Below are 12,849 nucleotides of genomic sequence, written 5' to 3' on the forward strand. Positions count from 1 at the left end.
GAACCCCTGGGCTTGTTTCCCTGCAACAAGACGATCCTATTGAGGGGTGATGGGAGACAGCGATACTCGAAGGGGGTTCCTTATGACCAGTCTATTCCGCAATTTAGTTTTCGTTGCATTCATTGCAGAAAACTCCGCTTCGCAGAAAAATGTTGGAAATGGAAGCAATGTTTTCAGTGCTTTTGCGGCTATCTCAGGATATTTAGCCTTGACTTTGATCCAGAATGCCAGCAGAGATGTTATGTCAAACATACTTTTCAGCACACCGTCATTCGCAAGCTCGCGGAGTTGATCTCCTTCCCGCGCTGACATGGATGACACGTGCGTAATGACCTCTCATGCGTAATGGCTCAACAGTGCGTGACAGGGAATGAGGAAAGGTTTCCTCGTGGCCCGGTAGCACATGCTTTGCGGCCCGGTACCGGTCTGCGGCCCAGGATTGGGGACCGCTGCTTTTGACTGCCTGTAAAGGAACAAAATCAGCGCAGACACCTAGTGCAGATAATGGACTGCCTTCATACAATGCTGTCGATGATTGCATCCTCCAAATATTCATTTTCATTGTAACATTCAAGATCATTGTCAATACCTTCGAATTCTTCATAGTTGCTAATTTGTTGAAGTAGTGAAATCATTTCATTTTCACTCCTGGCTATTTCTGGCATCTTCAAGCCTGAATGCTTGAAACCACAGTGAGCAAAACAGTTCAGAATTATCTTACTACTTATTTCTTGCCAACTATCAGTGAAAAAAAATCACTGCTTCTTTTGAACACAAACATTCGCAATTAAACTATCTAAAAACTGTTCACTCTAAGCACGGTGTAACGTCTAACAGCCACACAAGTATGTGTGACTGACACCAGCTAGTATCTGTTCAGTAACAGTCTCCTGTCCCAACTAAGTGGCATAGTGTCCCAAATAAATGAAGGGGACACCAGCAATTTTCTCAATTAGTTTTTGTTCTTTCAGCGTTGTCCCTAATAAATGGCTACCCTGATTAACTAGAGACCACTGCATACAATATATAATTTTAAAAAATTGGGTGGGCAGGGTTGAGGTACAGGAGCTGTAAAGTGCTCCTTCTCTTTACGAGCTGGCAGGTCACCCTGGGGCAAGGTGGAGCCCCTGCTTAGCCCCCCCCCCCAATCAGGGTATCAGGGTCACATGAAGATCTGAAGCATGGGAGCAGGTGGTGGATGGTTATATGAGCAGCTGGTGCATATCACAAGTCCTGGTTATCCGACCACTAACACCAGGTAGAAGAGTATTGACAATGGCTGAGGTCTCCTGTCTTATAAAGACACTGCCCAGAAGGTGGCAATGGCAAACCACTTCTGTAGAAAGATTTGCCAAGAACAATTATAATAATGAGACCATGATTGCCCATGTCATATGACATGGCACATAACAAATGAGCAGTATAATAGATGGCCCAATTAACTAGAATCCACAGTACATAAAAGTCAAGGCTTCCTTTTCAAAGCATATTGAGCAAGTGCAGCTAACATCTTCCAGGTGAGACATTAAAGTAAGACTCCATTTGCTCACTGAGGTGAACTTAAGATCCAATGCTATGAGAGCTATTCTTGTCATTTTAGTCTATTATTTTTCTATCAGTCACCACTTCTGGATAAACCAATTGCCCAGGCACTTCAACATAGTTGTTTATGGGAGCTGAGCGGGCGCAAGCTGGCTGGTGTGTTACTTGCGTTACAACAATGCAATATTAGAGCATCTACATCAAAGTGCATAATTAGTTGTGTAGAGTCCTGCAAAATTCAAAATAAGTTGTAAAAAGAACACAATTAAAATGTCATTCATAGCACATGGAAATCAAAATGGCAGCATTTACTCCTCATACTTAACGCCTGAGGTAAAAAAGCAGTTAAGAATCAAACATTTTGGCAGAGTTGGACACATATACAGGTGAGACAAAGTCTGAATAGAAGTTGTCTTTCCCTGAAGGGCATGAGTGAAGAGATAAACACTATTTTCATGGATATTGCTTTTGAGATTGGCATTTTTTAAAAACATATAAATATAGACTTACTTGCTTGAATACAAATTCTCCCTCTGGCATGGTGGGATTCAAGTTTGTATTTCTAAATTAATGATACAGAATTCTAGCTGTTAGACCAGTATACCAGTTATGATAAAGCTCTAAAATTGTAAGTATACAATTACATCTAAAATTGTAAGATTACAACTACACTGGTCTTTGGTCCATTCACAGGAGACAGTTCATTAAATATAGTCCAGATGAGACAAATGATCAGCATAAAGTAAACATTATTCAATGGCACAACATTAAAATCTTGGACTTTACCATTTACCTGCACTACGCTCTTTCAGTAGTTTTAAAAACTTTATTCTGCCCAGTTAATGGTTTTACTTGTTCTACCCCAAAGCACTGGGCAATGATCTGATCTCTATGAACAGTCTGCAAGCCAAGCTGTTCACTGTATCCTGGTACATGGAGCAATAGTAAAACAGTTTTAAAAATATACACATCTTCCACAAAACAAAGATTATGTTTTTGGAATAAATATTTCAGCAGCTTCAGCCAAAGTCAAAGCAAAGTTAAAACTCAAATGTACAATTCAGTCGGGTTTACAAAAAAGGCCTCAATCTGTTTGCCTCACCATGAGTTCACTGTCCAGCAGTCACCTGAATAAAAAGTCCACTGTTACTTGGAGTATGCCTTTGGGAGCAATCTTCCATTGGAAAGCTGACCCCTAGCTGATTACTGTTGGCATGTGTAGATGGAGTCTCTTCAATCAAAATTATCAGGCCCTGCACCCTACTGGTTCGACAGCCAATTAAATCACAGGTCAGCCAAGTCACCAAATCTATCATGACAATTGACTGGAAATTTCATCAAAATGTACAAACATGTATAAACATTTAAAAAGCCTATAATTCAATATTTTTTAGCCAAATATGACTTGAAAACATCAATAACTATTAAAACAATAGCTACCATTAAAGTCAACTCTATTGAAGTTTAAATAAAGTAAAAGAGTTTGTGATCGTGCTTTTGGTCTCAGCTGTTTTTGTGACTGAAATCAGTGGCTCCATTGAGCCCAACATAAATGCTGGTACATCTGGGGAAACTTGTGTCCCATTACTGAGTTCCACAAGTTGGCCAACAGCAGTGTGCAGAATGGCCTGGGACTGCTGATTATCTGAGGGGTGAACCATGAACCCATGAACACTACATAGAAACACAGAAAACCTACAGCACAATACAGGCTCCTTGGCCCACAGTGCTGTGCTGAACATGTCTCTACCTTAGAAATTACTAGGCTTACCTATAGCCCTCTATTTTACTAAGCTCCATGTACCTATCTAAAAGTCTCTTAAAAGACCCTATCATATCCGCCTCCACCACCGTTGCCGGCAGCCCATTCCACGCACTCACCACTCTGTGTAAAAAACTTACCCCTATCATCTCCTCTGTACCTACTCCCCAACACCTTAAACGGGTGCCCTTTTGTGGCAACCATTTCAGCCCTGGGAAAAAGCCTCTGACTATCCACACAATCAATGCCTCTCATCATCTTATACACCTCTATCAGGTCACCTCTCATCCTCCGTCACTCCAAGGAGAAAAGGCCGAGTTCACTCAACCTGTTTTCATAAGGCATGCTTCCTAATCCAGGCAACATCCTTCTAAATCTCTGCACCCTTTCTATGGCTTCCACATCCTTCCTGTAGTGAGGTGACCAGAATTGAGCACAGCACTCCAAGTGTGGTCTGACCAGGGTCCTATATAGCTGCAACATTACCTCTCGGCCTCTAAATTAAATTCCACGATTAATGAAGGCCAATACACCGTACGCCTTCTTAACCACAGCGTCAACCTGCGCAGCTGATTTGAGTGTCCTATGGACTCGGACCCCAAGATCCCTCTGATCCTCCACACTGCCAAGAGTCTTACCATTAATACTATATTCTGCCATCATATTTAACCTACCAAATTGAACCACTTCACACTTATCTGGGTTGAACTCCATCTGCCACTTCTCAGCCCAGCTTTGCATCCTATCAATGTCCCGCCGTAATTTCTGACAGACCTCCACACTATCCACAACACCTCCAACCTTTGTGTCATCAGCAAACTTACTAACTCATCCCTCCACTTCCTCATCCAGGTCATTTATAAAAATCACCAAGAGTAAGGGTCCCAGAACAGATCCCTGAGGCACACCACTGGTCACTGACGTCCATGCAGAACATGACCCGTCTACAACCACTCTTTGTCTTCTGTGGGCAAGCCAGTTCTGGATCCACAAAGCAATGTCCCCTTGGGTCCCATGCCTCACTAACCCCAGTATTTCTAAAAAAGAAAACACACACACATAATATAGTAACTTATAGTTTTTTTATTATTAGGTATTACAATGTACTGCTGCTGTAAAACAATAAATTTCCTGATATATTAAATTTCAATGAAGGTCTTTCCTTGGTCATCTCCTCTGGCGGTGTTCAGGGCTTCCTTCATCACATTGGTAGCTTTCTCTCAGTTTTCACTACTGTCAGTTATACCAGTCCCAGATGGAGACTCAGGAATACAGTCGTACACAGACGCAGAAGGGTTCTTCATTGTTGTTTCCATAATAGTGAAATGTGTTGCTTTGACAATTAATAACAGTGATATTAAAACTGATTCCAGTTCTCACTGGGAACTCTAGGCTTATATCTTCACCTGGGAGTCATGAACCTCTGTCCACTTACAGTACGTTTACTGAAGTCCAGCAGCTCCAACAGCAACCCACTGATTTAACCCCAGCCTAATCACGAGACAATTTACAATGGCCAATTAACCTACCAATCGGTACCCCTTTGGACCGTGGGTTGAAACTGATCACCTGGAGGAAACCCACGCATTCCGTGGGGAAAACATATAAACTGCTTACAGGCAGCAGCTTGAATTGAACCCAGGTTGCTGGTACTAGAAAGCACCAACCACTGCACTGCTATGTTTAATTGATACTGGCATTGTCTGCTTCATATGTGGCAAACAGACAGGATTGAATCTAGTCATATCGTCTTTTGAAACTAATTAAGCTACTTGACCCTTGAAGATTCTCCCAGTTCAGAATATTCTGTGCATTTCCTCCACACATTAATCAAGATGATGAATGTATAGATTTTAGTTTGCTGAAACTGCTGTAATGTATTTTACTTATTCAAGCATCATCACATAATTGCTTCAAAGTTTTTAGCTGCTCTGTCAGTAGAAGATAAACATTATCAAAGAAATGCAGGCATTTGCAGCATCATTACAGGGGAAGCAATGCAGACACTGCAGCCATTTTGTTAGGTATTCCCTGTATCTAACAAAGTGGCCACTGAGTGTATGTTTAACAGCTTCTGCTGCTGATTCATACTAATATCAGAAACTGCATTTGAGAAGTAATGCAAGAGCAGTACCGAGGAAATTGATCTACGTTGTGTATGTTCATGATCTTCCGTCGTTGTAACCCATCCACTCCGAGGTTCAACATGTCTTGCGTTCAGAGATGCTCTTCTGCATACCAATCAAGCTGCATTACTATCGCCTTCCTATCAGCTTCAACCATTCTCCTCTGACCTCTCTCATTAAAAAGGCATTTTTGCCCACAGAACTGCTGCTCACTGGATTTTTCTTTGCTTTTCGCACCATTTTCTGAATACTGTGTGTTCAGAGATGGCACAGTCTTAAGGTGCTTGGAAGTAGGTTTTAGAGGAGATGTCAGGGTTAAGTTTTTTTACGCAAAGAGTGGTGAGTGCGTGGAATGGGCTGCCGGCAATGGTGGTGGAGGCGGATACAGTAGGGTCTTTTAAGAGACTCCTGCTTAAAAAAATAGTCATAGTCATACTTTATTGATCCCGGGGGATATTGGTTTTCGTTACAGTTGCACCATAAATAATTAAATAGTAATAAAACCATAAATAATTAAATAGTAATATGTAAATTATGCCAGGAAATAAGTCCAGGGCCAGCCTATTGGTTCAGGGTGTCTGACCCTCCAAGGGAGGAGTTGTAAAGTTTGATGGCCACAGGCAGCAATGACTTCCTATGACGCTCTGTGTTGCAGCTCAGTGGAATGAGTCTCTGGCTGAATGTACTCCTGTGTCCAACTAGTACATTATGTAGTGGATGGGAGACATTGTCCAAGATGGCATGCAACTTAGACAGCATCCCCTCTTTAGACACCACCATCAGAGAGTCCAGTTCCATCCCTACAACATCACTGGCCTTACGAATGAGTTTGTTGATTCTGTTGGTGTCTGCTACCCTCAGCCTGCTGCTCCAGCACACAACAGCAAACATGATCGCACTGGCCACCACAGACTCATAGAACATCCTCAGCATCGTCCGGCAGATGTTAAAGGACCTCAGTCTCCTCAGGAAATAGAGATGGCTCTGACCTTTCTTGTAGACAGCCTCAGTGTTCTTTGACCAGTCCAGTTTATTGTTAATTCGTATCCCCAGGTATTTGTAATCCTCCACCATGTCCACACTGACCCCCTAGAGGGCTGTGGGTAACCCTAGGTAATTTCTAAAGTAAGGACATGTTCGGCACAGTATTGTGGGCCAAAGGGCCTGTATTGTGCTGTAGATTTTCTATGTTTCTATGTTTCTAAAATACCAGGAAATCAGCAGCTTCTGAGAAACTCAAACTGCCCTGTCTACACCAACAGTCAATCATTCTATGGTCAAGGTCACTTAGATCACATTTCTTCCCCATTCTGATATTTGGTCTGAACAGCATTTGAACTTCTTGACTCTGTCTGCATGCTTTTATCATTGAGTTGCTGCCACGATTGATTGATTGAATAAATATTTGCATTAATGAGCTGGTGTACAGGTATACCTAATAAAGTGGCTGGTGAGTGTATAGTTAACCAGATGAAGTATGAAGAACAAATTAGTGTCTGTACTTAGGATCCGTTTTTGAAACAAGGCAGCTCATGATCCTATAACTTTGCAGCAATGAAGTTCCTGTTGTGGATGTATCCACATGAAATCCACAGCGCACTGATGTATCTTCGATGTAACCTCTTTGTTGTCCGACATGATCAATTGTCACAATTCACGATACTACAGTTGTTGCTAAGAATATCCACACAACAGACCTCAAAAACACAATCAATAAACCAAATTCTGAAATAAGCTTCTTTATCAATCTCATTGGAATTTGCATTCAATCCTGTTATTAATGCAGCTTGACTTTGATAGTAGAGTATGTAACTCTTTAAATTCTTTACTTCTTTGCCAGTTAATTAACCCCTTAAAATGTATTATCACTTCATATAATACCCGATGTGTGCTGGGATGTGGATGTGAGGACCAGGTCTAAAGCCATGGTGTCTCCTGTCTACAGCCACCAGGAGAGAGGCATCAGAGCCAGTATGCTCCACCGGGGACAGTGTGGCACTGCGTCCAGGCTGGGGTCAGTGCTGCCCCCCAGTGTTCACTTGGCAGAAGACATAGTCATAGTCATAGTCATACTTTATTGATCCCGGGGGAAATTGGTTTTCGTTACAGTTGCACCATAATAATTAAGTAGTAATAAAACCATAAATAATTAAATAGTAATATGTAAATTATGCCAGGAAATAAGTCCAGGATCAGCCTATTGTCTCAGGGTGTCTGACCCTCCAAGGGAGGAGTTGTAAAGTTTGATGGCCACAGGCAGGAATGACTTCCTGTGACGCTCAGTGTTGCATCTCAGTGGAATGAGTCTCTGGCTGAATGTACTCCTGTGCCCAATCAGTACATTATGTAGTAGATGGGAGACATTGTCCAAGATGGCATGTAACTTGGACAGCATCCTCTTTTCCAACAAACTATATTGTGAACAACTGCAGACTTCTGTGGCATCCGTGGCTCGAACTATGTCTTTTTCGTGGCTGTATCTTACTGATATCTCTATGTGCTTACTATAGTGTGTGCGCTCTGTGTGCTTTGTACTGTGTGACTGTTGGTACTGTGTTTTACTCCTTGGCCCCAGACTAATGCAGTATTGTTTGGCTATATTCACAGGTATTCCTGTATAGTTGAATGACAATTAAGCTTGAATTGAATTGAAAGGTACTCAAAAACTTCACTAACAAAATGGCTCCATCACAAAGCACACACTTGGAAATGTGTAAAGCTGATATAATCTGGGTGGCAGGGAGGAGATACATCTCTACCAAAGGAGGTGCAAGGTGCTCCTTCTCTATGCCAGGCTACAGGCTCCCCGTGGGCAAGGTGTAGCATCTGCTTAGCCCACCCCCTCCCCACCCTATCAGAGTCACATGAAGCCCCGGAAGCAGGTGGTGGTTGGTCATATGAGCAGTTAGTGCATATCACAAGTCCTGGTTATGCGACCACTGACACCAGGCAGACAATCTCTGAAGAGTATTGACAATGGCTGGGGTCACACATATTGTAGAGTCACCGCCCAGAAGAAGGCAACGGAAAACCACTTGTATAAAAAAACTTGCCAAGAACATTCATGGTCATGGAAAGACCGCGATCACCGATGAATCATATGACATGGCACATAATGATGATGACAATGACAATCAGGGGCACAAATATAATATTCATTTGTCAGTAAGAAAGGCACTTTGAACCAAAATATCCTTCAGTATTCATGAGGAACATATTACATATTCATTGTTTTCTTTCCAGAATCCACAATCTTCAATCTTCAGGACACATTGTATATGAACTACTTAACAGTCATTTCCCCTTCCACAAATAATTTCATTTTTTTAAATCTTTTTATTGATATATAATCTTCTACAGCTATAAAATACAAAAATTCAACAAATTAGTATATATAAAATTAATAAAGATGAAGAAAAAAAACTTATATATGCTAATGAAAAAAAATTTTTTTTTCATTAGCACAAATAATTTCATGTCCGGAAATGTAGTAAATGTCCAATTGGCCCAAGCACAGAACAACAGAGGAGACAATTTAGCAATGAGAAAGCACTTTACTAATAACCTGCAAAACGGTCACAAGAGACAGCAGAAATTTAACATGACTAGGCAGAAGGTAACTGAAGGCTCGAAGCAACAAGAAGAGGCCGGCTGGTTCAATGGATGAACAAGGACCGTGGATGCGAGCTGGGTTTAAATAGGCTGCTGGCGATGAGTTGGAAATGAGTAGAAGGTGACTCACTTTAGCTTGGTGGAGACTGGGAGGTGTCTACCAGCGCAGGCCTGGCATTTTCAACAGCAGAATTAAACAGAGCATACAATCATGTAAGACTTTTGTTTAAACCCACACCCACAGTCCCTTCCAGTTCACTACAACCCCAGAACTGAGGTGTAGAATTTGGAATCATGCTTAGCTCTGGGCATATTACTTAATAATTTAAGGGAAAATATTTTCAATTTACAAATAACACAAGTAAGATGATCCAGAAGTAAAATAGATGCTGGATGCTCATGCTCAAAGATCTCACGTACTGTAGACTGAAATATCTATTCCATCTGTGGGGATGACAGCTAAACACATACTCATTCAGAATCAGAAATAGTTGTCCCTTCATTAGGAATATTACAAGAAAGTTCTCCTTTTTCCTCAGAGTTGTGTTGTACCAGCATAACAGCAAGAAACTCAAGAAAGAGTTGCCCCTCCCACTTCAAGCTTCTTTCGTCTCCATGGGCATAAGCAGTTGATCATTATTTCAAAGTTAAGTTCAAAGTAAGTTTATTATCAAAGTACACTTGAGATTTATTCTCTTGCAGATATTCACAGTAAATGCGGGAATCAAGACCACACCCAACAGGACGGACAAACAACTAATGTGCAAAAGACAGCAAACTGTGCAAATACAAAAAGAGAGAAAATAAATAGATAAAGTAAATAAATAAACAAACAAACAAACAGACAGACATAGGTATCAAGAACATGAGATGAAGAATGGTTGGAAGTGAGTCCATAGCTCGTGGGAACAGTTCAGTGATGGGGTGAGTGAAATTGGGTGAAGTTGTCCCCTCTGGATCAAGACACTGATGGTTGAGGGGTGATAACTGTTCCTGAACCTGGTGGTGTGAGTCCTGAGGCTCCCGTACCTTCTCCCTGATGGCAGCAGTGAGAGGAAAGTATGTCCTGGGTGGTGGGGGTCCCTGATAATGGATGCTGCTTTCCTGCAACAGTGCTCCTTGCCAACACAACAGCAATAAATGCAAGAAAGTATTGCCTCTCCCACTGCAAGCTCTTTTTAGTCTCCATTGGCAGGAGCATTATGGAATAGGGTTCAAACAGCATAACAGTTGGTTTGATGCAAGGAACGGATGCTGTGGAGAAGGGAAATGTGCTGCATTTGGTTTGTGTAACAGGTTAAATTGCCATTTGGAAGGCTCGATAAATGTTTGCTGCTTTAAGAGGCAGCGATACCCAAGTGTAATCAGCCTCCATGGCTATTTGAGCTTGTTCGCAGAAAATTGTACCCCTACCATATAGAAAAGATAGTTTAGTGCCACACACACAAAATATTGGAGGAACTCAGCATCTATGGAAATAAATAAGCAGTCAACGTTTTGGGCTGAGACCCTTCACCGGGATAGGAGATAAAGGGGGAAGACGCCCTAATAAAAGGTGGGGGAGGGGAAGGAGGATAGGGAACGGTGATGGGTGAAGCCAGGTAAAGGGCTGGAGGAGGAGGAATCTGATAGGAGAGGAGAGTGCAGAGACGGAGGAGGGGTCCGGGGCGGGTGATAGGCAGATGAGGAGAAGAGGTAAGAGGCCAGAGTGGGGAATAGAAGAAGGGGGAGGGGGAGAAAGTGTAGTTTAGTGTTTCTTGATACATGCGAGCGATCTCCCCCGCCCCTCCCAATCAGAGATTGCGGAAGAAACCAGTCCACACAACAGTGCACGAGTGCTGATCCCGGCAGGTGGGGTTCGGACCAGTACGTGACTCGCCGGCAGCCAGACGAACTTTCAGATGCGTCTGTCTCGTCAGGAGGCATCAAAACAGTAAATGCGTGAAGAGAAACCCCGCCGAAAACTGCTGGGAATAGTCGCAGGATGCGAGCAGATACCTGCAGCGAGTGTGGTTCGATCCTAGTTGTGCCCACGGGGGGATCAGTTCTCCCCTCGGCGGGCTCAGCTGCTGAGCTCCCGGGATAGCGAGCATCAACACCTCTGCCTTCTATTTTGGCACCGTTCCTTCTCCCTGGCACCGCGCAAACCCGCCCGTTCGAATATCCTCACTGCAAATCCACCCAGGCACGTCGACTTCTGAATGAGGTGATATTTTGGACCTCGGGTTCATTAATTGCTAAAGAAATGGAGATTTTTCTGACGGCCACAGACTGCGATGCAGTTGCAAAATTCTGCGGAGCAGCACTGTTATCTGCGAATTTTACCATCTAAAATAATCCACCTGTCTCTGCCCAAAATAGTATGCGGATTCTCCGCACGTAGATATAAATACCCGCAGAAATAAGCACATAAACTGTCATGTTTTCTTTCTCGCATTATGTCTAGCCATACACACACTGAGCAACAAAACAAATCTATCTGCAGCAGACTTCAATGCGGACAGGGAACAACGGGTGAGAAAGGTTTACCGACAATTGTGCTGGCTACTTTTCACAGACTGGCTGAAGTCACTCACCTCGAGTGGACATGGCTGGGCAGATGTGTTTGTTCTATCGGAAGTGCAAGCACGGCGCACGGCTGGCAGGTGGCGAAGGGAAGGGAGAGGCGGGAAGGTGGGATCGCGTCTCCCCGGGAGTGTCGCTCTACCGGAGGCTCCTCGGCGCGGCTGCGTTTCCCGGAACGCCGCGCATCGCGGGTAGACGATAACAAGTGCAGAAAGCCGAGCCCAGCTGAGACTGCTGCGGATGGTAGAGGGTTGAGGCGGACGCCTCCTTTTACACAGCATCACCAGTGCCAAACGACCGGCAGCTCATGCAACAGCCACCTCCCACAGCCCTATCCTTCACGTCAATCCTTGAGAAAGCTGTAAAATGCCATCGTGTTGTAATTTTAACGCAGTATCTGCTTATGCAGTGATATGGACATAACCTGCAATGAATTAGTCACCGTTATTCTATATAATCTGCAGCAGTTTAAAAAATATCAAAGGTTTATCAAAAGCAGTCTGTGAACTATATTCGAACATTAATATTACAGGATCATGCATTATTAAGAAATTATAAATATTTTGCAATAAGTCCAAGTATTTCTCTGCAATTTCAGCATTAAAACAGAGTAGTGAACATCTGCGGGGGTGTGATCATCCTCAACGTGGGTGGGCGATCATATCGTCAACATTTGAAAAGTAGGGCTGGCCATTCTGGCCTGCCCCATCCAGGGGCATCAATGACTTCGCTGTAAACCCCCTGATTCCCCAGTCTCCAGTTCCCCAGCATTGATCACTGTCCATTTCTCCGCTTAACCCCGGTCTCTTGTAACTCCTCGGATAACAGAGTCGGGCCAGTAGTTTGGGAATTAAAGAGAAAAAAGAACAAAGTTGATATTGTCAAGAGGGAATTGGTCACTGATGTATAAAACTGACACCAGCAGTTGTAGAAAAACAAATTAGATAATAAGTAACAGGTGTTGGGCTGAGTAGAGATAATTAAAGACACAAGATAGTTTATTGTCATTCTTCAATACATGAATGTAAAGGAGAATGAAATGATTGTTACTCTGGGTCCAATACAGCACAAAAAAAAACCCACAATAACCACAAAGAACACACTAAAAATAAATATAAAAGCAATCCTATAAAACACAATGTACAACTGTTACGTACTTAGACCATTTCCATCTATCACACAGAACAATAACCAGCCTAATTTGAAAGTAATCCACCTGTCACTTGCATGTATATTTGAGCG

The 12,849-nt window shown here is 42.8% G+C and overlaps 1 protein-coding gene across 1 annotated transcript in view; it reads right to left on the reverse strand.

Moving 5' to 3' along the window:
• Window positions 1–11,852, reverse strand: part of ablim1b (actin binding LIM protein 1b) — a 406,574-nt gene extending 394,722 nt beyond the window's left edge. Inside the window, exon 1 of the mRNA XM_063072015.1 lies at window positions 11,619–11,852. Within this exon, the coding sequence (XP_062928085.1) occupies window positions 11,619–11,631 (13 nt within the window). The 5' untranslated portion in view covers window positions 11,632–11,852. The remainder of the gene's footprint in view (window positions 1–11,618) is intronic.
• Between the last annotated feature and the right edge of the window lie 997 nt (window positions 11,853–12,849).

This window comes from Mobula hypostoma, chromosome 19 (genome assembly GCF_963921235.1).
Source record: "Mobula hypostoma chromosome 19, sMobHyp1.1, whole genome shotgun sequence".
In the NCBI taxonomy this organism is placed as follows: domain Eukaryota; kingdom Metazoa; phylum Chordata; class Chondrichthyes; order Myliobatiformes; family Myliobatidae; genus Mobula; species Mobula hypostoma.